Source organism: Gymnogyps californianus, chromosome Z (assembly GCF_018139145.2).
Source record: "Gymnogyps californianus isolate 813 chromosome Z, ASM1813914v2, whole genome shotgun sequence".
NCBI lineage: Eukaryota > Metazoa > Chordata > Aves > Accipitriformes > Cathartidae > Gymnogyps > Gymnogyps californianus.
The window spans coordinates 83,251,737-83,276,196 of NC_059500.1; the positions used below are offsets into that span (position 1 = coordinate 83,251,737).

General features: G+C 44.2%; 1 protein-coding gene across 1 annotated transcript in view; it reads left to right on the forward strand.

The window, feature by feature from the left end:
- The window catches only part of DCC (DCC netrin 1 receptor), a 580,257-nt gene that overhangs the window by 422,697 nt on the left and 133,100 nt on the right, over positions 1-24,460 (forward strand). Inside the window, exons 10-12 of the mRNA XM_050913130.1 lie at positions 5,763-5,911; positions 7,135-7,273; positions 16,344-16,393. Of these exons, the coding sequence (XP_050769087.1) occupies positions 5,763-5,911; positions 7,135-7,273; positions 16,344-16,393 (338 nt within the window). The remainder of the gene's footprint in view (positions 1-5,762; positions 5,912-7,134; positions 7,274-16,343; positions 16,394-24,460) is intronic.

The window sequence follows — 24,460 nt, forward strand, 5'->3', positions numbered from 1 at the left end:
TTACCCATTTCTGGCCAAGGATTTATTTGGCAAGAATAGCACAGACTAGACTATTTCAGTTGGAAGGGACCTACAACGATCATCTCGTCCAACTGCCTGACCCCTCCAGGGCTGACCAAAAGTTAAAGCATGGTATTAAGGGCGTTGTCCAAATGCCTCTTGAGCACCGACAGGCTTGGGGCATCGATCACCTCTCTAGGAAGCCTCTTCCAGGGTTTGACCACCCTCTTGGTAAAGAAATGCTTTCTAATGTCAAGTCTAAGCCTGGTGCAGCTTTGAACCGTTCCCACAGGTTCTATCGCTGGATCCCAGGCTAAGAAGATAACACCATACTCCCACCTGCCTCTTGGTCCAGACTTTCTAGAATTTGTATTGTGGTATTGTGCCCCACTGGCACATTCGGGGTCTCTGGCGATGCACAGGTCCCCTGAACTCCCCGTCTTCCCCCCGAGCCCCGGGGCCTCTGCCCCTCCCCAGCAGGAGGGTGGAGGAGGACGCGTTTCCAAACCTCCTCCGTTAAAGGCAGCTCCAAGGAGGCACTTTCCCTTCGCTGCAGAGTTCGGAGGTGAGCCGACTCCATCAGCTGAGCTTGGTGGTACCATCTCTGGTCCTGTGTTCTTTAACAAATCGAAGAATATTAGATTCACGCATCCATCTGTGGTGCGCAGCTGGGCACCACGTGCAGAGTTAAAGGGCAAAGTAATGAAAACCAGAAGACTCTGTGAAAATATAAATGACAGCTACTTCCAAAAGCTGATTCCAACGCCAGCTCTCGTGGATAGCACTGGAGGCATCCGGGGCAGTCCTGCCAAGCAACTGTCATGTCTTCAGAGCGTGTCCGGCGCGGGGAAGCAGGTTTCACTGTGTTAATAATTACACTGCCTGCAGGCTCTCTGAAGTTGCATCTTTCCGTGCAGCATGGAACCAGATTGTAATGAAATATTGTTAAAGCTGTTAACTACAGAGAAGGAAAGGGGGAGGGGGAATCAAAGGCGCAATCAAAGCATGCACTCTATTATCAATAACTGCAAGCGGCTTCATAAATGTTTTATGTTTGAAATGTTTTCAGTGCAGATCAGCACAGAACCAGCTGTTTAAACGAAAAGTGAAATGTAATAACAAGAACATTTTAATCATTGCATCTCATTATAGAGAAGAATGAATCACGAGGAAAAATGTTTTTAAAAAGCAGCTTTCATGATGGAGATGGCTAGCCTGACACAGAGCTGGAGACCAAGGAAGCCTAACTCAGGATTAACAGGCATATTCCTTTAAAAAAAAATTGAGTTGGGATAAGTGGGTTTGTTTTTCTTGTGAAAGCATGGTGGTGGTACGTGCTCTCTCCTGGGAAGGTTTAATGCAAAAGTTTAATGCTCTCGTCTACCTGAAAGGATTCAGAGCGTGAATGCCTTGAATGGCACGCTCGGTGCAGGAGCATCGTGGCCGTGTTAGGCGGGAGGTTGGTTTGGACTATAGGCAGCAAAGTCAAGACCCCTGGGAGCAGAAGGAGAGAGAAAAGAAGTAGGACCGTGATCCTTTCGCCTCATATTTGGGCATTCCAACTTCAAGGTGGTGTTTAGGGCTCTGCTTTCTTGTCCAAAGGCTGCCGTTGCATAATTCTGCATCGATACACCTTAGAGCCCAAGGCTGGAGCCCATCAGTACCCCTGAAAGAAGGTCAGTGTCTTGTGATAGAGCTTAAGGCAACAGTCTTGGGGTAACTAACTCTTTACGTGCCAGAGCTGTGCTCAAGGAGTTCAGGTACTCCTCTCCCTGCTCTCCAGTGGGGCTTTGGTTTGAGCCAGATTTGCACTGGTGCAGGCAGGGTGGCTCTGAGGTGCAGAAGGCAGAGCTTCGGAAACTTCTGAAAATGTCAGATTTGAGAGAGATATTTAGCATGTTTAGGCAGTTGCCAAGCAATTTTTGACGTCGTTGCCTATGTTCCTATTTTAGGCACTTGTATCTTTCTTATATCTTATTAACTGTTATTATCAGAAGTTTAACTGAACAATAGCAAAGAGGAAGTCTCTGGAAGAACAGTGAAGGCTCATGAGAGTAGAAATTGTGTTCCTGCAGGTTTCGAGGAGCAGTTGACTATGTGGACATCTGGTTTTATGCAACTGAAAATGAGCTGGGTCAATATCAGAGTCTCTCAATAAGGAAATGCTTTCACTGGCATACAAAGACGCCTGTCCTTTCTGCTCCTACAACAAATCAAACTTGCAGCGTTACTAGAGGTCTTAAAGCCCTCATACCCTACAAGTGCCAGGTCTTCCCAGCAGCTATTGCCCACTACAAGCTGCGAAGCCCTCCTGCTGAGCTCCTCTGGGTCTGCTGACCTCAAAGTCAAGCTGCGTTGACTCAACTTATACTCTGGAGGTATGAATCCGAGTGTTGTTTCTCCTGCCAGAGGCTCCCAACTTGCCCCTGTGTGTGTGGTGCATCAGCGGCCGGGACGGGACATGGATGTGCAGCACTGCTCTGTAAGATGGAGGGGAGGGAATGAGTTACGGACGTTCTCTGGAGGCACTTCACCTACTGCCAACTGCACGTGTGAACCCTTTGGGTTTATACAGAGTGCTGGCAGGAGGCTAGCTCCAAAAATAGCCCGTAGTCTGTAAGATTTGAGAACTGCTGGAAGATTAAAAGCAAGACATACCATTTACGGAGAGGACAGCCCTCTTTGCTGGGGCCAGCTCAGATCAGAAGCACAACAATACTGCTCTGCAATGAGTATGTTAGGAACACAGGTACTTATTTCTGGAATAATATGTACCTAAAATCGAAGTACATATCACGTGCCTATGGTAAGTGTCATCTTTCAGCCTCAGGAACATTGGCTTTTGGGGCAGTGTGAGGCACATTCTTACAGCACAGCGTGGATACAGCTATTCACCCCGGTAATACAAGATCATCAGCCGCACTGACAGCTAACATTAGCAATAACAGAAAGGCAGTCAATGCATATTCCTAAAATCAGCATTGGGGGGAAAAAAAGCAAAGCATTTGACCATTTCTGGCTTTGGACTTGATTGCTTTTACTGTTACTGAATAGGAGTAATTCCACCAAATAACCCCAAAACTGGCAGTTGTGAGAGCAGCATCAAACTCTTTGCAAGCAGTTGTTGTAGCTTGTATTTATGAAACAGTCTGAGGCGCTGAACCAATCTTTTATGGGAGCGGAAGGGCATTCTCAGAGGAACGGCGTTTTTTTTAATATATTGAAGCGTTATGTGGAGCCCATGGTAAAAGAAAGCGCATCAGTCATCTGCCTGCCCTCTCTCCCTTATCCTTTTTTCTTAGAGAAAGGGTGCTGTTAGTTGTAAAAGACTGACTTTAGAAGAAACACGATTTAATGTCTTGTTTTAATGGAATGTAAAGCAGTTCTAGGGCCTCTCTGCTATTTAGAAAAAGAAGAATTTAGGAAAAGATTTAAAACTTAATGCAATTTTCATGAGATTATTATTTGACAGAAGGGATCAGGAGAGATTATTAAATGCTTTGTGTGCTGAAAATACTGAGACCTTAAGCACATTAGAGTGCCTGTCAGAAATATTGAAATAGAATGAAAAGGAAAGCTGGGCGGAGGAAATAAAAATATATTAAATGTATCTACGCTGCATCTAAACCTGAAATTACTTGTGATCAAGGGCTATCTGTGTTTTGTTGATGACGTGTCTGGGCGCCTTTCTCCAATGCCCAGCTTTGCCATCCCTGTTCTTGCGGAGAGGGACGGATCCAGGGAGCGCAGGGTCAGGCGCTCCTCGGCTATCGCCGCTCACCGTGCGCTTAGAGATTTACAAAGGAGAGCTGTTAGTGTGAAACTGCCTTGTAATGGGGATGTAACTTTGCGGAAAGCCTGTTCTAGGAGCTGTAATTCTGTTATCTGCCAGTTGCACAATAGCTTCTGAGTTTGTTTTACGCCACAGCACACTCCCTGTTGAAAGTAAAAAGGTGCCATTTGGTGTTGAAGATTTTCAGAAATAACCTTCTGCTTGACCTTTACCTGTTTTTGCCCCAATTATCATTCGTTTGTTTTTTTTTTTCTTCCAGTTTTGCTTGAGTTCGAGATGAAGGCACAGATAAGCTATAGATAGCCTCATCTCCAAACATCAGTTGTCGCTGGGGTTAGATCCAGCAGAGACGTGCAGGGAGTGATTTTCTGGTACTGCTGGTAGCTACAGGAGTTTATTAAGCTTTTTTAGCTCTTTTGTTTTAATAAGTGATTTAAGCTGACATCCAAAAGCCTGATGTGGTTGATGTGTGATAGTTTGCATTCAGGGTGAAATTGGAGCACTTTAAGATACAGTCTGTGTAACAAGAGGTGACCTAGTATGGTTTCCTTAACAATTACAAGGGATTGTTTTGTGTTGTCATTCGAGGAGGAGTTGTGTGCTTCTTCACCCACCAGCATGATCTAGTGTCAAGGCAATCTAAATTTTGCATTTCAAATGATCTCTGCTTAAGGCTAAACCTATTGCAAACCTCTGTATTTTCAGAACTAATCAAACCAGATAATAGTTTCAAGGATGAGATATTTTAACACTTTTATTGTCGTTATTTGGCTTAATAAGATGAGCTTGTTACAGCCCTGCAATTTCTGTAAGTACTGGGCACCACGCAAACACGGGAATATTATTTAAGAGCAGAACTGGGGCTACATCTTAATATTGGAGCTCATACTAGTGAGGTCTAACTTTTAAGGGCAAATTAGGGTTTGCAGATGATGAGAGGTCTGTGGTCCAGCCCCTGCTCAAAGCAGGTCAGCTCCGAGATCAGCCCAGTCACCCAGGGCTTTATGTGAAGAGCTGTATGATGTTTTCTGACCAAATGCATCACCTTGCTCCGTGCTACCAAGTTTCTGTGACTTTGCAGGAGTAGTTTCATGCCACTGCTAAATGGAGGGATACCAGCCTAGAGCCCAGCCTTTGTGGGCTCCCTTGTTCATTAGAGCGTGCCAAGGGCTGCCCTTAATGCTTCATCTGAGCCGTCGTCTGTGATCCCTCAGGCAGCTAAAAGAGAGTGAGGGATGCATAAAGGAGTTTAAACAGATAACATAAACAGGTACATGCGCACAGTACGTGCAAATGGTGTAAGTAGAAGCTAACAGAGGGGTTTTGAAGGCTAATTGCTTGCTAAAAGAAACCAAGGCCTGCTGCGGTGCACCAAATCAATTTATAATTTAATAGCATCAAGCTGGTACATACAGAGCTGGGACGGAAACACACACAACTAAGCGGTGCCTCGCTGGAAAGCAGCTTTAAGCTCACAGTTAGTGTGTTTATGAGATGACTTTGGTTGTGTCGGGTGATGTGTTGGTGTTTGCCTGTGGGTTTTTCTAATGGCAGTCCTTCGCTCGAACAGGTCTTGGATGATCAGATTTGCGTGTCTCTGATTTCCTACTACCGCAAGGTAAATTCATCTATTGCGTGCATTAGATATGTGTGCTAATTATTTCCCAGAAATTCAATTTTAAGATGAAGTCCATCCTCTGAGCCACAGGCACAGAGATGTAGCCTAGATGGAATAACCCTTTTGAGTATTTCATGTATTCACAGTGCTAAATCTGCAACGGTCTTTCCGCAGCGTATTTTCCGTGGGTTTATCATCCCTTTTGTATTTTGTCTGGAGTTTCTGAGGTGCACAGCGCTGAAGCAGTGCCGTTGCAGGCATCCCTCGGAGGTGTGTGCTGGGCTGAGTTGTGCCGGGGACCCGGGCGATGCCGGAATGGGATTTTCATGCCGTCCTTTCCTTTTTGTGCAGTGCAAGTTCCCGGGCCGGTGGAAAACCTGCGGGCTGTGTCTACCTCACCTACTTCGATTCTTGTCTCCTGGGATCCCCCTGCCTATGCAAACGGCCCCGTTCAAGGCTACAGGCTCTTCTGTACGGAGATGGCGACGGGAAGAGAGCAGGTGAGTGGTGACCGGAGCGGCTCTGCTCTCCCTGTGAAAAGGAGATATTTGGTGTAGGCATCTGCAGGTCTTCAGAGTGCTGTAAAGGCTCAAGAGCGAGGGGTGTTACGGATTAATCCCCCAGGTTAGGTAGATGTTGCACAGACCAGTGGTAAAAGAGCAAATCAAGCAAAATAAATTTCCACCAGTATAAAACGGGTTCAGGAGGTAAAGAGGCAGCCTATTATATATCAACCATTCCTCAGCTTTATGCTGAAATTGCAGAATAATGCCAAAGAGCATTTGAAGACCCTTTAGATGACTCCTTCACATTGTGCAAAACCATCAACACATTAATGGCAGTTTGTACACATGATCTTTGTAGAATATGTATTTTTAGTTGCTTCTTGTAACTTCTTTCAAGTAGGAGGGTAAAGTAATATGAGTCCAGGCTAGAAATGATGCATTTTCTCTCCAGACTGACAGATACTTATAGTAAAAATTGGTGTTGATGCTGTGCACTTAATTGCACTCCTAACTCTGCCATGAGCACGTGCTTTTGAGTGGCAAACAAGCAACCTTGCCTTCTGCAGGTTGCAACCTGCTCAGACGCTTCCCACGGGCCATTTAATAACCAATATTTGACAGGAGAGCAGCAGTAGCAGTGGAGATGAGCTGTGCGGGTAGAGTATGGCCTGAATAGGTTTTTAGCAAAGAATAGGGCAGGGAAGAAGGCAGAGATGTCTTTTTCTGACCTGATAGCACGTGATAATCACAGGCATCAGCAGTCTTGTGGCAGGTGCTTCAGTAGTCTTACGGGAACTTTTATACCATCCCCATTTTTTCTGTTCTTGATTTTATTTTACTTAATTCTTTTCTCCCAAATTCCCCTTTGACTCTTTGCCTTTATTTGCTTCTTTCCGTGTCACGTACCTGTGAAGTGGCAGTAACTGGCTTAACCAAAAAAAACCCTCCTTTTCTCCTGCGCCCTAAGTAACTAAACACAGCTCTGAGGTGCTGAAATCCCCTCCAGCCTGAAGCCGTGGGCAGGGCTGGGGATGAGTGCCGAGAACCGAGCTGTAACAAGCCACTCTGTTACAAATTGCCTTTGATATCAACTTAAATAAGGATTTAGCTCTACTTCTCAAAGAGTGAAAAAGCTCTCCTCTAATCCGCTCATCCCGCGGCATGGCCGTGGCGCTGGCTGTCACGTTTCCCTTTGGTTTGTCGTCTCTGTGTGCTAGAACGTGGAGGTGGACGGGCTCTCCTACCGACTGGAGGGGTTGAAGAAGTTCACCGAGTACACCCTGCGCTTCCTCGCCTACAACCGCTACGGCCCCGGCGTCTCCACCGAGGATGTGACGGTCACCACGCTTTCGGATGGTGAGCGGGAACGGAGGGGCCCCGGGGTGGGCAGGTTGCGTCTATCGGTTGCAATCGTCAAACTTTTTTTTCTGCCACTGTATTTCGGAAGAGGCAGCAATGAAGCGAGGAGGTTATTGAACACGCAGGACAGAAATCAGAGGTTTGGTACCTGCCTGCAGTGGTAGCCGCGGAGCTGGTGTTCATCTCCAAGGATAATTGGTTTGGTTCATTATTCCTACGTCTTAGTGATAAGGATAGTCTACTTCTCTCTTTATTTCCTCTTTAACTTAGACACAGGGGTATCCTTTCAGCTTTTCAACAGACACCATTTTATTACAGCTGCATTTGAAGAGCCAACTGCCTGGGTCTTCCTTGTGCTTTAAACACAGGGGTAGCAAATGTGCCAGGGCTTCAATCTCTGCTCGCCACAGCGGCTGCACCAGCATCCTTCCCCAAGCTCGTGCTGTGCTCCTGTGGCTCGCAGGCTCCAGGAGATAAATTGAATTTTATTTTGCATTCAGAAGCGCTTAGTTGTGTCTAATATCACAAAACTTATGCGCGCCTGGGTCCTCTTGAAGTCGCTGAGCCTGATCCCCACACCTGGCTAAAACAAGAATAACTTCATTGGAGTCATTTGAGCTACAAAAGTGTAAAAACCATAAAAATGAAGGAAAAATTCTTTCAGTGAGGTTGGTGAGAGTTCATAAAGCAGAAGCCAGAGCAGAGGCAGGCTCCAGAGGCTTCAGGGATGTGCCAGCTCCTGACCGAGCCCTGCAGCCAGAGGGGCTTTTTCCATACCAACATTTTGTTTAAAGATGACATAAGAGGTGTCACCTAAGCTTTTAAAGTGATATTTATAAACAGTTAAGTTTTCCTTCTGATAAAAATTCAGACAGCTTCTTTTTCATTCATGCTAGTAAAGCAAGGTATGGGAGTTTGGGTGGTCCTGGCCTGGGTTTGGATCGCTAATTTAAGGTCATTTTCATGGGGTAAAAAATGTTTACTTCTACATGAGAGTATAAAATCAGGGAGTAGGCAAGAAGTATGTTGCCGTGGGCTTCAGCTAGGTATGTTAAACTTGCTGGGCTTTTCTGCCCTCAGAAGTGTAGCAGATAACCTGTGCTAATGAGCACATTCAGCAACAGCGCCTGGCACGCACCTCAGTCGCATAAAAATTTCACTGTTGTTCCTTTCCATGCCGTAGATTGATGCTAGCGAAAAAAAATTGAATGGAGAACCAGGGTGACTGAGATTTTTCCCTTTATATTTACAAATACTTAGCTAGTTTTATTACGAAGTTGATAACTCTCCCTTGTTATTCTACCCAAAACAGCTGAAAATTTGTACGAGGTTAGAGAATGGCCATTTTCTGTCTGTCTGGTAACCCAGTTGCTTCTGAATGCTACACCTGATCAACTAAAAATATCAATTTCTGAGCTGGTGAACCCCAGCGCTGTTTTAATCTGCGTTATTCCGGGCTGTATCTTCAGCAGGATTCATCCACGAGACCCGCAGCTCGGTTGGCACTGTTATTGTACGTTTGACACCTCTGCAATATTTTTTTTCAAGTGCTACTTATGTCTACCCAGCAAATTCAGTTTTCCCTTGTAATACAGGCTGGATCTTGGCAGAATAAATTACTTCACACTTATAATTATAAAAACAAAAGGAAAACAAGTGAAAATGAATATTTTGCATAATATATGTAGATTTAATTCACACTGTGAAGTGCAGAACTGCGGCCCTGTACTCCACTTTGGTTTTAAATGTCACCGTAAGTGAGAAAGGGAAAGATTTTTATTCATGAGTCTGAAAATTATCCTCTGCAAGTGTTTCAAACGCTTCACCTGTCTGCGAACAAAAATCATTGCTAACGAGAAGGTTTGCACGAGACTATTCCAGAAAACAGGAGCGTGCATGGGTGCCCTTGTGTCAGGAATCTGGAAGAAGACAGTATTTATTTTTCTCTTTATTTAAGCAGAAGTCTGTTCTGCAAAGAAGTCAATTGGCTGCAACCTTCCCGGCCCTCCTCAGGTTTTTTGGAGCAGGAGTAAAAGAAGAGAAAATCCGTTTAGGATATCTTTTCATCCTCCTTATTCTGGGTCTGCCTGAAACCGCTTTGGTCTCTTGCATGAAGAAGAGCGGCCAAAGGGCCGCAGCGAGAGCCTGGCTTTGGCCAAGCCTGGGCGAAGGCGGTAGCAGTGCTAGCTGTCCCGAGAAGGAAAGGAGGGAATGGAGAGAGCAAGTCTGCAGCACCAAAACTTTCTGCAATTTCTTCTTTTATGGTACTGCGCAGAGACCTTTCCCAGGGTTAAGGTCTCTTCTGCTAGAAGGCTGTGCAATAAAACAGCAAGAAATAACTCCTCCATGGGTGAGCTAACAGCCTATGGAGAGGAGGGACAAAGACATTTAATCTGTCCTGTTTTATAGGTGAGAGATAAAGGAAGGAGAAAGCCTGTAGTTGCCCATATACACATCTGGGCTTTGGGCAGGTTTTGTTCCTACGTCCCCTGCCACCACCATGGAAGAGAGCAGCTCCCCAGGCTGCCCCGCTATGCTTTTTGGATTGCAGCCCCAACTTAAATTTCAATTTAGCAGCCTCATCAGTCAGGGACCGCCGCTGTCAGAGGGACAGGAGCCTGGACACCTTTCCCCGCTCCTGCCCGATGCTTTTGTCACCGGACAAAACCATAACGAGGAGCACCTTGCTTGTCATGACCAGCTCCCTTTGGTCTTTGCTTCATGTTGTCTTTGCATCTCAGTCCATGTAGTCTCTGACAGTTTATTTTCGCCTCGGTAGCCAAACCCAGAGGGCAGCCCGTGGGCAAGGAGCCGGGACGATCTTGAAGGGCAGCGACTCCCGCGCTGCTTTTCTGAAAGCTGGTTTGAAACAGAAGTAAACAGAAAGTCAGAAATGGGAGAAAAGTCCTGAAGGTTGGTCTGCCTTTCCTTTCCTCTTGTAAAAATGACAGGATCATTTTTAAGTCTGCCTTCCTCTTGAGAGTGTGCGTGCTTCAGCAGGTTATTTTTTCCATGCCAATCCTTTGCTGTATGGTGTACGATAGGGTACGTAGTTGCAGGAAAAAAAAAAAAAAGCCTGTGCTATTAGCTCCTGCAGGTCTGTAGGCAGAAATTTTCCATGAAGCTCTGGGGTGTAATCTGTAGTCTGAGAAATGCATCCCAGTCAAAGGGGATTTAGTGTGGCATCTCCAGCTGCAGGAGCTACAGACCCCAGATAGCATTCACCAGATCAAGGAACATGCTGTATCTTTAATGCTTAATTTTCAGTTTAAAATACAGCTCAGATAATATTTGGCCAAGCTGCATGCCATTTCAGGAATGCTTTGAGCTATCATGCTCATGAATTTATCAAAATGCATTTAATCTCAGCAATTGGCAGACAGTATTATTTCATGCTTCCTGAGTACTTGATTTAAATATAATTTATATCCGTAATTATAATATGAATGCTTTTTTTTTAAAGTAAAAATTGGAGATTGAAGTTCAAATCGACACAGGAGACAGCCTATGAACTTTTTCAGATGTCGGTAGCCGTTCCTGTGTTTGCATAAGAGCTGAGAGGAGGGCGAGGAGGAACGGGCTGCGAGGGCATTTACGGGAGCGTGAGCAGAGCCCATCGCTCAGAGCCACGAGCGTGGATTTACCGGAGGTGAACCGTGTCGTGGCTGTGACCCTGCTGGGGACCGAGTCCCTTCTTGTACCACCCCAGTAGCCCAACCTCTTGGTGTAGTGAATTCCCCTAAAATTACCCAATCCATCTTTATCTGTTCAGAAGAAGTCCTGGGCCGTTTCCTTCCCCCTCCTCTTCCCCTGCAAGAATTACGCAGGAGTTGCCTGATGCAAAACATTTTTTTTTTTTTGGTGTGTCAGCCCTGAAACCTTTTGGGGAAAGGTGCAGGCTGTAACGAAGCATCTGTGGGAAGGTTTGGTGGCTGGAGTTCGTGCCAGCGCCAGCAAGGCCTGGTTACCTGGGGTGTACACCTTTCTGTCTTTATTGGATCAGGGACCTGGGTCTGTCCCTCTTGCCTCCCGGCTCGCTGTCCCCGGTTAGTGCCTCTGCTCCTCCTGTGCCTCTCCCAAAACAGCAGCCTGGGGACCCGGGTGCTCTCTGTGCTGCAGGGAAACACTCAGGGGGCTTGCTCAGCCATCTCGTTCTGGGCCATTCTGCTCTACGACTAAAGAACAACAACCAACCAGCAAAACCAGAAAGGACATGCGTTCATCTGATGGGCAAATGAAAATAGATTTCTTTAATTGCACCAGTTAGAAACTGAGAGCAGTCCTGCGGAGAAGGACTTGGGGTTACTGGTGGATGAAAAGCTGGACATGAGCCAGCAATGTGTGCTCGCAGCCCGGAAAGCCAACCGTCTCCTGGGCTGCATCCAAAGCAGCATGACCAGCAGGTCGAGGGAGGGGATTCTCCCCCTCTACTCCGCTCTCGTGAGACCCCACCTGGAGCACTGCATCCAGCTCTGGGGCCCCCAACATAAGAAGGACACGGACCTGTTGGAGCGAGTCCAGAGGAGGCCACGAAGATGATCAGAGGGCTGGAGCATCTCTCCTATGAGGACAGGCTGAGAGAGTTGGGGTTGTTCAGCCTGGAGAAAAGAAGGTTCTGGGGAGACCTTATAGCAGCCTTCCAGTACCTAAAGGGGGCTTAGAAGAAAGATGGGGACAGAGTTTTTAGTAGGGCCTGTTGCGATAGGACAAGGGGTAATGGTTTTAAACTAAAAGAGGGGAGATTCAGACTAGATAGAAGGAAGAAATTGTTTATGATGAGGGTGGTGAAACACTGGCACAGGTTGCCCAGAGAGGTGGTAGATGCCCCATCCCTGGCAACATTGCAGGCCAGGTTGGACGGGGCTCTGAGCAACCTGATCTAGTGGAAGATGTCCCTGCCCATGGCAGGGGGGTTGGACTAGATGCCCTTTAAAGGTCCCTTCCAACCCAAACCATTCTATGATTCTATGAAAAGAAAAAAACAACCAACAACAAATCTGAGTAGCTTGCCATATGAACCTTCTTCCCATCAGCAAGTCCCCAGCAGTGAGGCTCACCTCACCTACCTTCAGGCACCTGGTCCAAGCAGGCAGCAAGGCTCCTCCAGTATATTTGAGGCTTCTTCCACCGCTGAGTCACCCCGTGCCGAGACAAAGGGGCCGAGTTATCCCTGGCTGCATCTGTCTCTGTTCATTGCTTATTGCATAGCTAACGCTAGGTAAAATGAGTTCTGCTCTAATTTCTAATGGTATAATTAAGCTGTGAATAATAAACAAAAAGCAAATTTTACCAGGTGCATCCAATTTCTTTATTTGATCAAGATATAAAACTGGAGGAAGTAATTGTAATCTCGCAGGCGCTGGGTTTGCCAGGGGAGCTCTCTGATTGTCATGCAGCCTGAGATATTAAATCAGCGTCTCTGATTTGGTAATGCAAAACGTCTCCTTGACTGAACAGCAAGCAAGGAATAAAGACACCCAGTATTGCTGGGGAAGCGATTGAGTTCGATGCTGGGTCGGATCTGGATTTATTTCTCGTTTTGATTGAAAGTCTGGAAGAAAAGAGAAGGAGCGCATCAGTTATGTTCATGTACGCAACAAAATCGGGAAATATGACAAGCGTTCACTGAAGAGAAATAATCGAAATAATAGAAAGATAAACAAATAGTTAAAAAAAAAAAAAAAGAAAAATGAAGAGAAGTTTGTCCAGCAGGGAAATAATATGAAGTAGCACTAAAACTTGAAAGTCAGTAGTGAGAGGGAAAGGTTTAAGGTGGCAATGGCTAACTGTCGCAATGAGCCTTCGCTGCCCACGAGAGAGAGGAGAGAAAAGAGGAATCACGTTTGAGAAACAGGGGCTCTGAGCAGGTCTGCTTTGCTCTCAAACAAGGTCAAATATTCTCCAGTGAGAGCAGGCTTTTCTGGCAGATATTGGCGTTTGCCAGATCGGCTCATTCAGAAATGTCCAAAAATATCTCACTTTTCTTTTTCCTTGCAATACCAAGTACGTCAGAGAGACGGTTTTCTGTCTGATGTTTTTCCAAATGAGGGGAGTGTGAGCAGTGACATCTCCTCTGTATTAAGGGAGATGAAGTGTTTCACGTACCGTTTGCCGCTGCCGGTACCGTTGCAGCAGCAATGCCTTAGATCAACTTTGCACTGTCATGGGCAGTATGGAAACAAATAAAGAATAGTCCCTGCACTTGAGAAACCAACTAGTTTCTAAAGCTGCTAATCTGGAGAGATACAAAAGAGACTGAACAGGGAAAGACTTTGCGTGCGGAGCCCCGGTAGGTCAGGGCAGAGCTGAGAAGGGGGCTCGGGTCCCCCAGCCTGGTCTGTCTGCTCTGATGGAGAGGCAGGTCGGGGGGGGTTAAAATGCACGATGTCAGGTTAGTTTTGTATATTCCTTGAATGCATATATTCAAATCAAACTGTGGCAGGATAAACAAAAGGTCCAGAGACTCAGCTGCTGGTTTTGGGAACCCCCAGCTGACTCGGGCTGGTGCTTACCCTGGACCTTTTCCAACAGGGAATCTCTGTGACTTGGGATCCCCAAGCTGAGGAAGAGTTTCTGTATTCCTTGCCGCTCACTTTGCTCTACCTCTGTCTCCAAGCAGTCTGAGTTTTCAGATTATTGTGATTCAAATGCATCTTTTTTCTCTTTTGTGGTTTTTTTTTTTTTTTTCCTTTTTATGATCCAGAGAGCCTTCATGAAGGACGCGGTATTAATGTGGGACTTCGCTGCAAGCGGGTCCCTCCTGGTTAGCTATTGTTACTTTTGCTCTTTTGTAGCCTGTATTTAAAATATTATTTTCTTATTAGCACTGACAAATGACTTAGCTCTGACTGACTTAAATCCTTAAATAGCAGCATGCACTGAGGATGCTACGAAGTGCTACACTTTGGGGATTTGTTTATTGAACGTAAACGTGACTAGACAGAGTCCGGCGGAGGAGCTGTCTGATCAGCGCTGCTTAAAATAATCTGGGCAAAGTATCATTTATATGATTTGCTGCCATCCTTTCCTTTAATGATGGTACGGGAGTGTTTCTTCCCATATTAGTGCCTATCACATTCTTTAGAGATTCGTAGAGGTTAAGGTCAGAGGCGAGTTCTCACTGTAGATGCAGCCTGCCTCTGCCGGAGTGCTGACCTCGAGCCAGTCTGCTCATCTCTGTGTGCCACAGCTGGCAGCTTATATGGGCAGTATAGACTAGAGAGAGAGACAATATAGACAACAGCCCCCGTTATGTCCGCCTCTATCCAGTACATAGAATTTCACCAGGGCATTCTGGTGAAAGTTTTGGCCAGAATAAGTGATTTACAGAAATACTTACGTATACATTTTGCTTGGTGATGTCTGTCCCACACTCCTAGACAGCAATTTTCAGTGAAGACTGAAGAAGGTGAAAAGAAAGGTACGCCTGATTTCTAGTGTAGATGGATTCCAGCTCGTAGCTCTTTGCCTATTAAATTATTCTCTACAGCCAGAAGTCCTTTCCCCATTCAGATAACAACAGATAATAATCCAAGCGCTTCTTAACACTGCACTTGTTTAAATAAGATTAATTTATTTGATCTCTAAGATGTTTCAGGTCTCAGATCAGTCTTGAGGATCTTTGCTGAATCAATTCAAATATGTGGACAACTGCAACGAGAATGATTTTGCCCTAGCATTCTTGTTAATATCATATAAAAATGTGTTAAACAACTCTTCTTTGACTTGATATATTCATACCTGTACACTGAAAAGTCATTTTCTCTCATTTTCCCTAATGCATCGCATTGCAAACTGTTCTTAAATTGGATATTCACCACGATCCTTTTTCCGCTCGCTCTTTGCAAATTCAGGGCCACCTTCCTGTAAGCCTAAACTGCATCTCTGCTTTTCAACTGTTCGGTAGCCCAGGTTAGCAGGCAGGCATTATTTCTCTGAAAGGAAAATAAAGCTTCAGGTTCACATCAGGCAGTTGATGCATCACCAACTACAAACTTATTTTTAAAGCTCTTGGCTCCTCAGCAGTTGAATGAATATTTGCCATCAGCTGGAGGCATATACACTTGAACCATTGTTGCACAAGCGTATTGGAAACAAATATACAGATACGGAGTGGAAAACAGGCAGAAATTTGTCAGTAAATAGTTAGTTGCTAATGGCCTGTCCAACCGTGCAGATGCTGAGCGTTCACCGATATCCACGCTGTGTCTCGGTGGTGCAAGCCCGATCCTTCACAGGGAGGGAGCTGGCAGGACGGATAGGATAAATGAATCTGCACCATACAGGTTTTTCCTATGATTATAGCTAAAGAGAGCGTGAGATTAAGGGAACTTTTAAGATGGAAAAAACCCCCTTGCGTCAGAACCATTTGTTTTGTTTAAAGCTGTGGGTGCCGGACCCTCTCATTAATGCCTCGTGAAGCATCTTTGTAAGACCACGTGTTGAATAGCTGTCAGCCCCATTTAAGAATTAAAGTATATTTATCAGAATGGATATAGCAAAGTTTAGTTGTATAAAACCAAGTATGGATTATATTACGTATGACAAGGAGACCCTAATGAAAACACTGTTTTTTAAATGATATCTAAAGACAAAGTTTCTTTTCTCTTTCCCCCTTAGGCATCCTTGTAAAAAGAGGTGCACTGGTGCCACTGAGAGGAATACCCTGCTCTGTCTGTATATAATGTATTCTCTGAAATGCACTTTAATACATAAAAGCCAGAGAAATTGTGGCATGTTCTTGTTTATTTCTGACCAAGTTTATAACAAATAACTGAATTCAGGTAGTTGGTCTCACTGCAGGGAGCCTGCTGACTGGCTGTTTAAAGGGCTTACTAATAGGTCTATCAAAAATGGGAAAAAATGAACAGATGCATTTGTTTTTCCTCTCCCTAGGGGACCTCTGAAGTGCCACCTGGATTAGCTGCATGGTTGTGATCAGATTATAAACTAGGTGTAAGAGCTGCACTCTTTTCTTTCCAACAAGAGAAATATTCGATGTAACCTCTTCTGCCTTAGACACTAATGGCAATATTTCCCATTTCTTTTTGCTTTTCTTCCCTTTCAGTGCCCAGTGCGATGCCTCAGAACATCTCCTTGGAAGTGGTTAACTCCAGGGTAAGTCTGCCATGGGCTCAGCACCTCGTGGCCAGCGATCACGGGTATTCGTGTAGCTATTCCTACTTTGTGTAGCTTTTTCATATACGGAGAGACCCAGTCTACCCCTTGCAGAAGGTTCCCTTCACTTGTCCGGGAGATCATGGTAAAATAAGAACTGAAACACCCAAAAAATGTTTTAGAGAGAAGCAGTGATTTTTCCAGAGAGGCTTCAGCAACACTAGTATCACTTAAACTTAGGTGAACAAGCAGAAACTGTTCCCTGATTGCAGATTAACATCTGCAATAAACGTAACTGCGCTTTGATTAAATGGAACAATCTCGGGGAATAATGAGAAGCAGAGCTGCTCCTGGGGAAGAGGTGGTGTGGGAAAGAAATATTTTATTGGTAGGTTATATGCACCCCGTGCAGGTAGGTCTGTTGTCATCTTGCTTATTCCGACAAATATATCTGTTTTCTGAAAGGTGCATTTCTTTCTCTTAAATCCAGTACTTTCCTCCTTGAAAAAGTCTTAACGTTTCCATATCACTGGTGAAGTGGGTTGATATTATTTCATAACATAATATTGTACATAATAGGTGTTAATTATGCTTACTACTTGTTAAGCGCTGTTTCTGAATATATTTCGAAAAATGTTTGAGATTGTTCCCTTTCTTTTTATTCATTCCTTCCATTTACTGGAACTACATAAGCTTTTCTTCTGTAGCTGATTTCAATGACAGGCCCATTTGGACATGGAAAAGCTCACACTTTAGAGCGTGAAAGAAAGGCGCAAAACCCCCACCCGTTGTGTCTCGTCAGGTTCTCCCCTTGGACGTGATCTTTGGAGATTTCCATTTGCACAGCTACCGAGGAGTAGGAGCCCCAAGCTCACTGACGAGGATAAACTGCAGTTTAGGGAACACTTATATAATCCCTGATTTGCTGGGAACACCGAGTACCTGTCAGTTTGATCTTACTCTTCTACTGCTCGTTTTCACGACCTCAAACGCATATTCTGATTTATTTTTATTTTTTTTAATGCACCCAGCTCCAGTTACTTTTAAATTTCTCTTACACATAGTGCCCAAAGGGCATTGATGTCTTGGCACATCTTGTTCCAAACCTTTGTGTTTACTTTTTCTTGCTTATTCTCAAGGTAAAATGTCACAGAGCAATTGATCATGTTTTGTGACCTTTTGTGGTGATCATTTACATTTCAAGTCCTTAGAACAAAAATAGAAAACAAGCTGCAGGGTGCAGTGCTGCATTGGGAGGGTGTGCGGCTGCTCCTACCCTAAGATGTGTTATTGCGTTGTTAGTACTTATAGTGCTATTAGTACAGATGGAGATAGTTTGTACGGATGGGGGAAGAGAGGATGGGCTGTGCCTAAATCTTGTCCCTATCTGCCATCATCAGAGGTCGTCAGTACGTTCCCAGTCTCAGAGTACTAAATGGTGGAGGTCTTGATGGGATGTTAATTTGCAGATATAAGTGCTGTGTTGGGCAAAGACAGATTTCAATGTTCACCTGAGTGTTTGGCTGAGCTGTATTGTGCAGGGCTGCTGTTTCGTTATAGGCAAAAGAAATGGGTCTCGGTCCTCCTCTACGTGACCACGTGTGAGGGTTGGAGAGCTACACCGGTGGTAAAGTGAGGATTTCTCCATCTGCCGTAGATTGAGGCAAGGGTGGCCGTGGGCAGCTGGCGTCTGCCTTTACCTCCGCTCCAAAACGCATCTTCTGTGCAGACGGAGATCTGAGACCTTCCAAAGCATCCCTCTCGCGATGCAGAGTATCAGGTTCTAAGCTCTCAAGCTGGTACCGTGTGTACGACATAACTGTGTAAAAAGGTATTTGAAGGGTGTATGTATGAAATGGGGATCTTTATCAGAGAGAGAGAGAGATGTGGAACCGGTTGGGACTCTTTTGGGCTGTATCCTACAGGTAATGCGGACACGGGAAGGAACAGATACCAATGTATTCCAGCAAATCTTGGTAAAGCTTGAATGCAATTTTAATGTTTACATCTAGGTAATTTGAAACAACAAATACAGAAATGAAGTAGACTCGCTAAATCTTAAGGAATAAAAAGGTTTTACAAGTAGAAGAATCAGCTTCAAAGACCATGCCCCAAAACACCCTTGCCCATTCTTTTGCAGTACAACTCCTATGGCGTTTGTGGTTGAGGCACAACTAAACTGCTGACGTTGTAGAGAGCTGTATGCAGTCTCCTGCTCTTGTAAAAGGCTGCAATAACACGGAATATTGTATTTCTGCAGTCCGTTTTTTTTATAATGTTCTTGCTTTTCTTCTGTCTTGGCAGCAGTCAGAATTAATTTGATTAAACACTTATAATTCACAAACTGATTAAATCAAAACAAATAACTAAATAACCCTCATAGTTTGCTAAGTGGATTTGAGCAGTGCCCAGAGGAACCCAAAGGCAGGCCTTGGCAGTTCCCAGAACTGTTTAAAATTTTATCTCTAGTTTAATAAGATTTCTGTCTTTATGCTATTTTTCTTTGGCGGTGGCACATCTATTAATTTAATAACATAACGGAGATGGCCAAGCAAATGGAAGATGCTTGATATGAATTACTATTATCATGATTATTGCTTAATATTGATGGTGTTCTGTGACTGGAGACCTCAGTCGGATCAGGATTGATAACGGTGAGGACTGTGACAGAAATACAGTTCCCTGCCTAGAAGAGATTTCACTGCAAAATGCAACACAGAAGTGGCTGAGACAAGTAAGGGGGCAATTCAATATCAGAAGCTGGCAAAGTGCATAGGGTGCTTGCACGGACTTTTAATTAGAGATAGATGATCTAATAAGAAATAAGATATTTATTTCCGACTTCTTTTGTTTGAAAATACCCTGCTTTGCTTAAGGAAAAGGACATGTACAATGCTTTAATAGGTGAATAGAGTTTTGTCCAAGGAATATCTGCATCAACAGCTTCTCCTTCTGGCAGAAACAATGCGGCAACTGCCAGATTTTGATCAGCAGAGGAGGTCAAAAAGGGGAAACATTTTTATAGCAGGCTTTTGGAGAACAAAAAAAGTTTAAGACCTGCAATTCTAAGCTAAACTAATTATCAAAAGTTTTGTCTTTTAAAAGAGAACATTTTTGTTAAGCTTTATTCTGTAGAACAGGGAGATCTGCACTTTGCTGTAGCTGTGGGAACAAAAGAAAAAAAAAAAAGATATTTTGGGGGAGATCCGGTGGATCTGCACTCTTTTGAGCTGGCATACAATTTCTGTGCCAGCCCGACTGTTGCTTTAGCTGGGCACCACAAGCTGGAAAGCTGAGAGTTTGCTCCTTTTGTCTTTTATTTGAGGAGATTTTTTTTTTTCTTCCTTTGGGCTTGTTTCTTCCACCCTTTTCAAGAACCAGCGCGAAGGCAACTGTTTGTGGCTACTTATGTATTTGTTTACTTCTTTACTTCCTTGCTGTAAATATTGGTGTGGTTTTACTTTCTGTAATTTTTTAAATACTAGTTACTAATTAGCAAATCTGAAGTGCATAAAAAGCTATAGATTCATCTAATTAAAACTGTATGTAGCTTTATTTCTTCTTCCCATTTTAAAATACAGAGAAAAGTGAAGAAATAATTGGAACTAACTGTAGAAGCAGAATTCCTTTGGTCGTATTTAGTAGTGATTTAATTCCGGGATGTAGTTCCACTTAGACGAATAGGGATTGCTTCTGGGATAAGATTTTTCATAGGGTCGTTAGGGCTCTGAGAAGTTAACTGGTAACGTTCTTCTGGGGAAAGTTAGTAGACACATAATGAATCTGGGTTTTTTGTCATTTCTTTTGTGTGTGTGTGTGTTTGTATCTATACCTAAACAAACCTTCATGGTCGTTATGCCCCATAATGTTTGCAGAATCATCCTGCAAATCAAAATCTGTGCTGTTCTTGAGATTTTAAAAATACCTATAAATAAACTGCAGGAAGGGTCATCTTAATCATTAATTTGCATTAATAAAATACGGGGTTTTGTATCAAATTTAACAAAGGAGAAGGTGGCTTAAGCTAGTAATAGCTGTGGATTGTAGACTTGAATTCCACCTTTGCAACGCTTTGCTGAGGATTATCCGTAGCTCTTTCCAGTGTGAATAAATGTATTGTTTAACATTTGCCAAGCAAAACTCTCCCCTTCTCTTTGCCTCATGTAGTCAATTATTCCTAGCAAAATCTCTGCAGCTATGGAGAGCGTATTTTACTGTCAAAAGAGGTAGGCTGGTGGGTATCAGGACCTCCACCCCTAACAAATCACTTAATTTCACACTACTTAAACACACAGATGCGTGCCTTCTGGAGATGCTCCATATTCATGGCAACTTTGACCTGCTCAGGGCTGCAAGGTGTTTCTGCCGTCGGACCAAAATTCAGCGGCAGAGCAGCTAACCAAGCCCGAGCCCGGCGGCCGGGGGTTTAATCGCAGCTGGCTGGCGTAAGGCTGAGCTTGACTTTGGGATCGGCCCAGACAAGGGCAGGTTGTGGTCAGCGGCACGTCAGCTAACTCCATTTTTAATTATGTTCAAACATCTTAATGTTTTGTAATGGAGAACCATGCCTAAGGTGGTGAGTGCTGCCGAATATCTTAGGGTAGACAGGTACTTTGGAGCTAGCTATACTTTTTAAAGTCACATTGATATTTTTACGTTGTTTCTCTGTCCTTTTTCTAAATTATTTTATCCAAAGGATTTAGGCACTTGAAGTTAGGCATCTGGCCGCCTGCTCTCATAGGCGCTCACCTATGGGATGTTTTACATTCACCCAGTCTGTGGCCAGAGAGGATTTGCTGATGGGACCTGAAGGAAACAAGGCTCTTGTCGGGCATTTTACATCATCTGCACATAGGTCTGCCACTCAGCTGGAAAACATGTAGCTGTCTCCAAATTAAAGTCATCACCAAACTCTCAGCTCTTTGACAGTCAGTGGATGTCGTGGTTTAACCCCAGCCGGCAACTAAGCCCCACGCAGCCGCTCACCCCTCCCTCCTCCCAGTGGGATGGGGAGGAGGATCGGGGGAAAAAAAAGTAAAACTCGTGGGTTGAGATAAGAACAGTTTAATAACTAAAGGAAAATAAAATATAATACTACTACTAATATAATAATAGTAATAATTGTAATGAAAAAGAACATAACAAAAAAGAAAGAAAACCCAAGAAAAGACAAGTGGTGCACAATGCAATTGCTCACCACCCGCTGACCGATGCCCCAGCAGCGATCCGCCCCTCCCTGCCAACTCCCCCCAGTTTATTTACTGGGCATGAAGTTCTATGGTATGGAATATCCCTTTGGCTAGTTGGGGTCAGCTGCCCTGGCCATGCTCCCTCCCAGCTTCTTGCACACCCACTTGCTGGCAGAGCATGGGAAACTGAAAAGTCCTTGGCTTAAGATAAGCGCTACTTAGCAACAACTAAAACATCAGTGTGTTATCAATGTTATTCTCACCCTAAATCCAAAACACACTGTACCAGCTGCTAGGAAGAAAATTAACTCTATCTCAGCCAAAACCAGGACAGTGGAACAAAGCCTTCACGATTTTTAAGCTGTCAAAGTAAAACATTTTTAAGTTTCTCCTCCTCCCCCTCTGATTTTGGTCCCCACGTTGATTTCTGCTGTTGAGAAGGATGCAGGCACGAGGAGACGTGCCTTGGGATGCTCCGTGACAGATGTGAGGCGTGCAGGAGCCAGATGTTGCCACTGCAAAAAATGTTTTTTTTTTTTCCTTGCTTGGCATCTGGGTCTGGAGGCTGCTTTGCACTGACGGCAAGTGATACGCTCCAGCACGGCCAAAGAGATCAGCCATTCTGTCAGATTGCATTTAGCTCAGCTGCTTAAAATTGCTCTGCTACTAAATGTACATTAAAATGTGCTATAAATGCATCCTAAACCTTCAGAGGAATTGTTGCTGAGCTGTACATCATCCCCGTGTAGTGCCACTGGCTCACTGGAGGATGAGGATGGATTGGGCCCTTTATGATAAAGCAATATCAAGAGAGAATGTTTCTTTTAAGGCTGGACAGACTGCTTGAAGTAGGTGCAATATATTCTGTTCAGCGTCTTTTATCACATGTGAAACATTTGGTTGGCGTGGGAAGTATTTTTCCCCCGAATAAGCATTATTTATAATGCTCAGACTTGACATTAGAAAGCATTTTTTTACCAAGAGGGTGGTCAAACCCTGGAAGAGGCTTCCTAGAGAGGTGATCGATGCCCCAAGCCTGTCAGTGCTCAAGAGGCATTTGGACAATGCCCTTAATAATTTGCTTTAACTTTTGGTCAGCCCTGGAGGGGTCAGGCAGTTGGACGAGATGATCGTTGTAGGTCCCTTCCAATTGAAAATATTCCAATTCTCTTCTAATTCCAATTCTGTTCTATAATTATCCCTTATCTTGCCAATGAAGTATAAAACTGCCTAAGAAAGCAGCAGGGCGTGCAATGGTCTGGTCCGGGGTGGAGGAGCTGTCTCCCATCCCACTGGCGCGGCTGATGGGGAGCCCCTCTGTGCCTCTCCTCTGGGTGAGCTTCGCAAAGCACCAATCCATCCTTCAGCTCCAGTCGTGTCGGGTGCTGAGTTTCACAGCTACAGACCGGCGAGGAGCAGAGCTCGTTCTGGACCTGAAACACAGCAGTTGTCCAACCTGCTGGTAGGAGCAGTTATCCCATTTTACAGACAGAAAGACTGAGACCTGAAACACTTTTTCAAAGTGTGAAATACTAACAGAATTCCTGAGTGATGAGACACTTGCACATAATGAAACAGTTCTTCTGGCGGTACAGTTTATTTGGGGAAAAATTGAGGTAATATAGCTGGTGGGTTATACTGTCAAACAAACTGCACCTTCAGTATCAAAAAAAACCACCTTCCGGCAGGGTTGATGAATCAGTAAGTATGAAAAAGCCACGAGAGCTCAACAGCAATGACAGCCAAGTAATAAGTTTAAGTGCTTACTTGGGCTAACCCTGTGCACGAGGCTGCCCTGTGGTATTTCTGTCTGGCATTTCATGGCAAGGATGAGGGAACAGCAGGGTAGTTAAGCTGGATTTTAACAAGGTATTTGCAAAGTGTCAAAAACATAGTGATTTATTTAATTACCTAACGTTTGTAAAGCACTGTGGAGGCTGAAGCTCTCAGTTATACATAAATGTTGTGGCTGTAGGAAAAGATGAGCTGTGAACTGGAAATTGAGATTGGATTCCTCATAAAGGAATCGATATCAAATAAGTAGTTTAAAAGAACCAAAAAGTAAAATCAAAATGGCTGTCACCGCTGTTTAGAGATGTGTCCTCTCGAAACAATGTACGTAACCTTTAAATATATTACTTATGAAGAAGACCACAGAGAGAGAGCTCTTTAACCTTTAAATCTATTACGTATAGGAAAGGATAGAAACAAGCATTGAGCTTAACCTTTAAAAGGAGAAAACTTGCTGAAACTTGTAGATCAATACCTTCTGATTCTCACTTTTAATTATACACACTTCTGAGACCAAAACTGTTTGTGGGTCATTCTCTTAAAAAATATCCCTTGGAACTAATCCTGCTGGAAGATGTGTCATAATCAAGAAAGCATTATAATCGTGCGCTGCAAAGTGCATCACACAAGTGGAAAGAGCTATTTATCTTGAAGAGTACGATAATTTTTTGTTGCACTTTAAGGGTATCGTCCATGTCCGACTCCTCGCTGCTGAGTACACATAGAGTCTCAAAGGTTATGGTGTCAAAACGGGACAGATGCAGTGTGTTATGGGATTTGATTAAACCTTGTTCAAGGTGATGAATGTTCTGGCCACCTTTCCATTTAAGATAAATTTAGAGATACTATTAAGCCACTTAATGCACCCAGGCAACACACAGAGTAGGAGCTCTGGGCAGTTATTTCTTAATGATAAAGACTCGGTAGCTTCTGAACAGTGTAGCACGAGAGGTTTACCCAGAGACCAATAAAGCAAATTAATGAGCTATGACACTGATTAGTAGAGCTATATGTTCCTGGGTATCTCTGAGAGAAACAATAAAAAGACTGGGGAAGGAGAAAGACAAGGTCAGGAGGAACGGGCAGG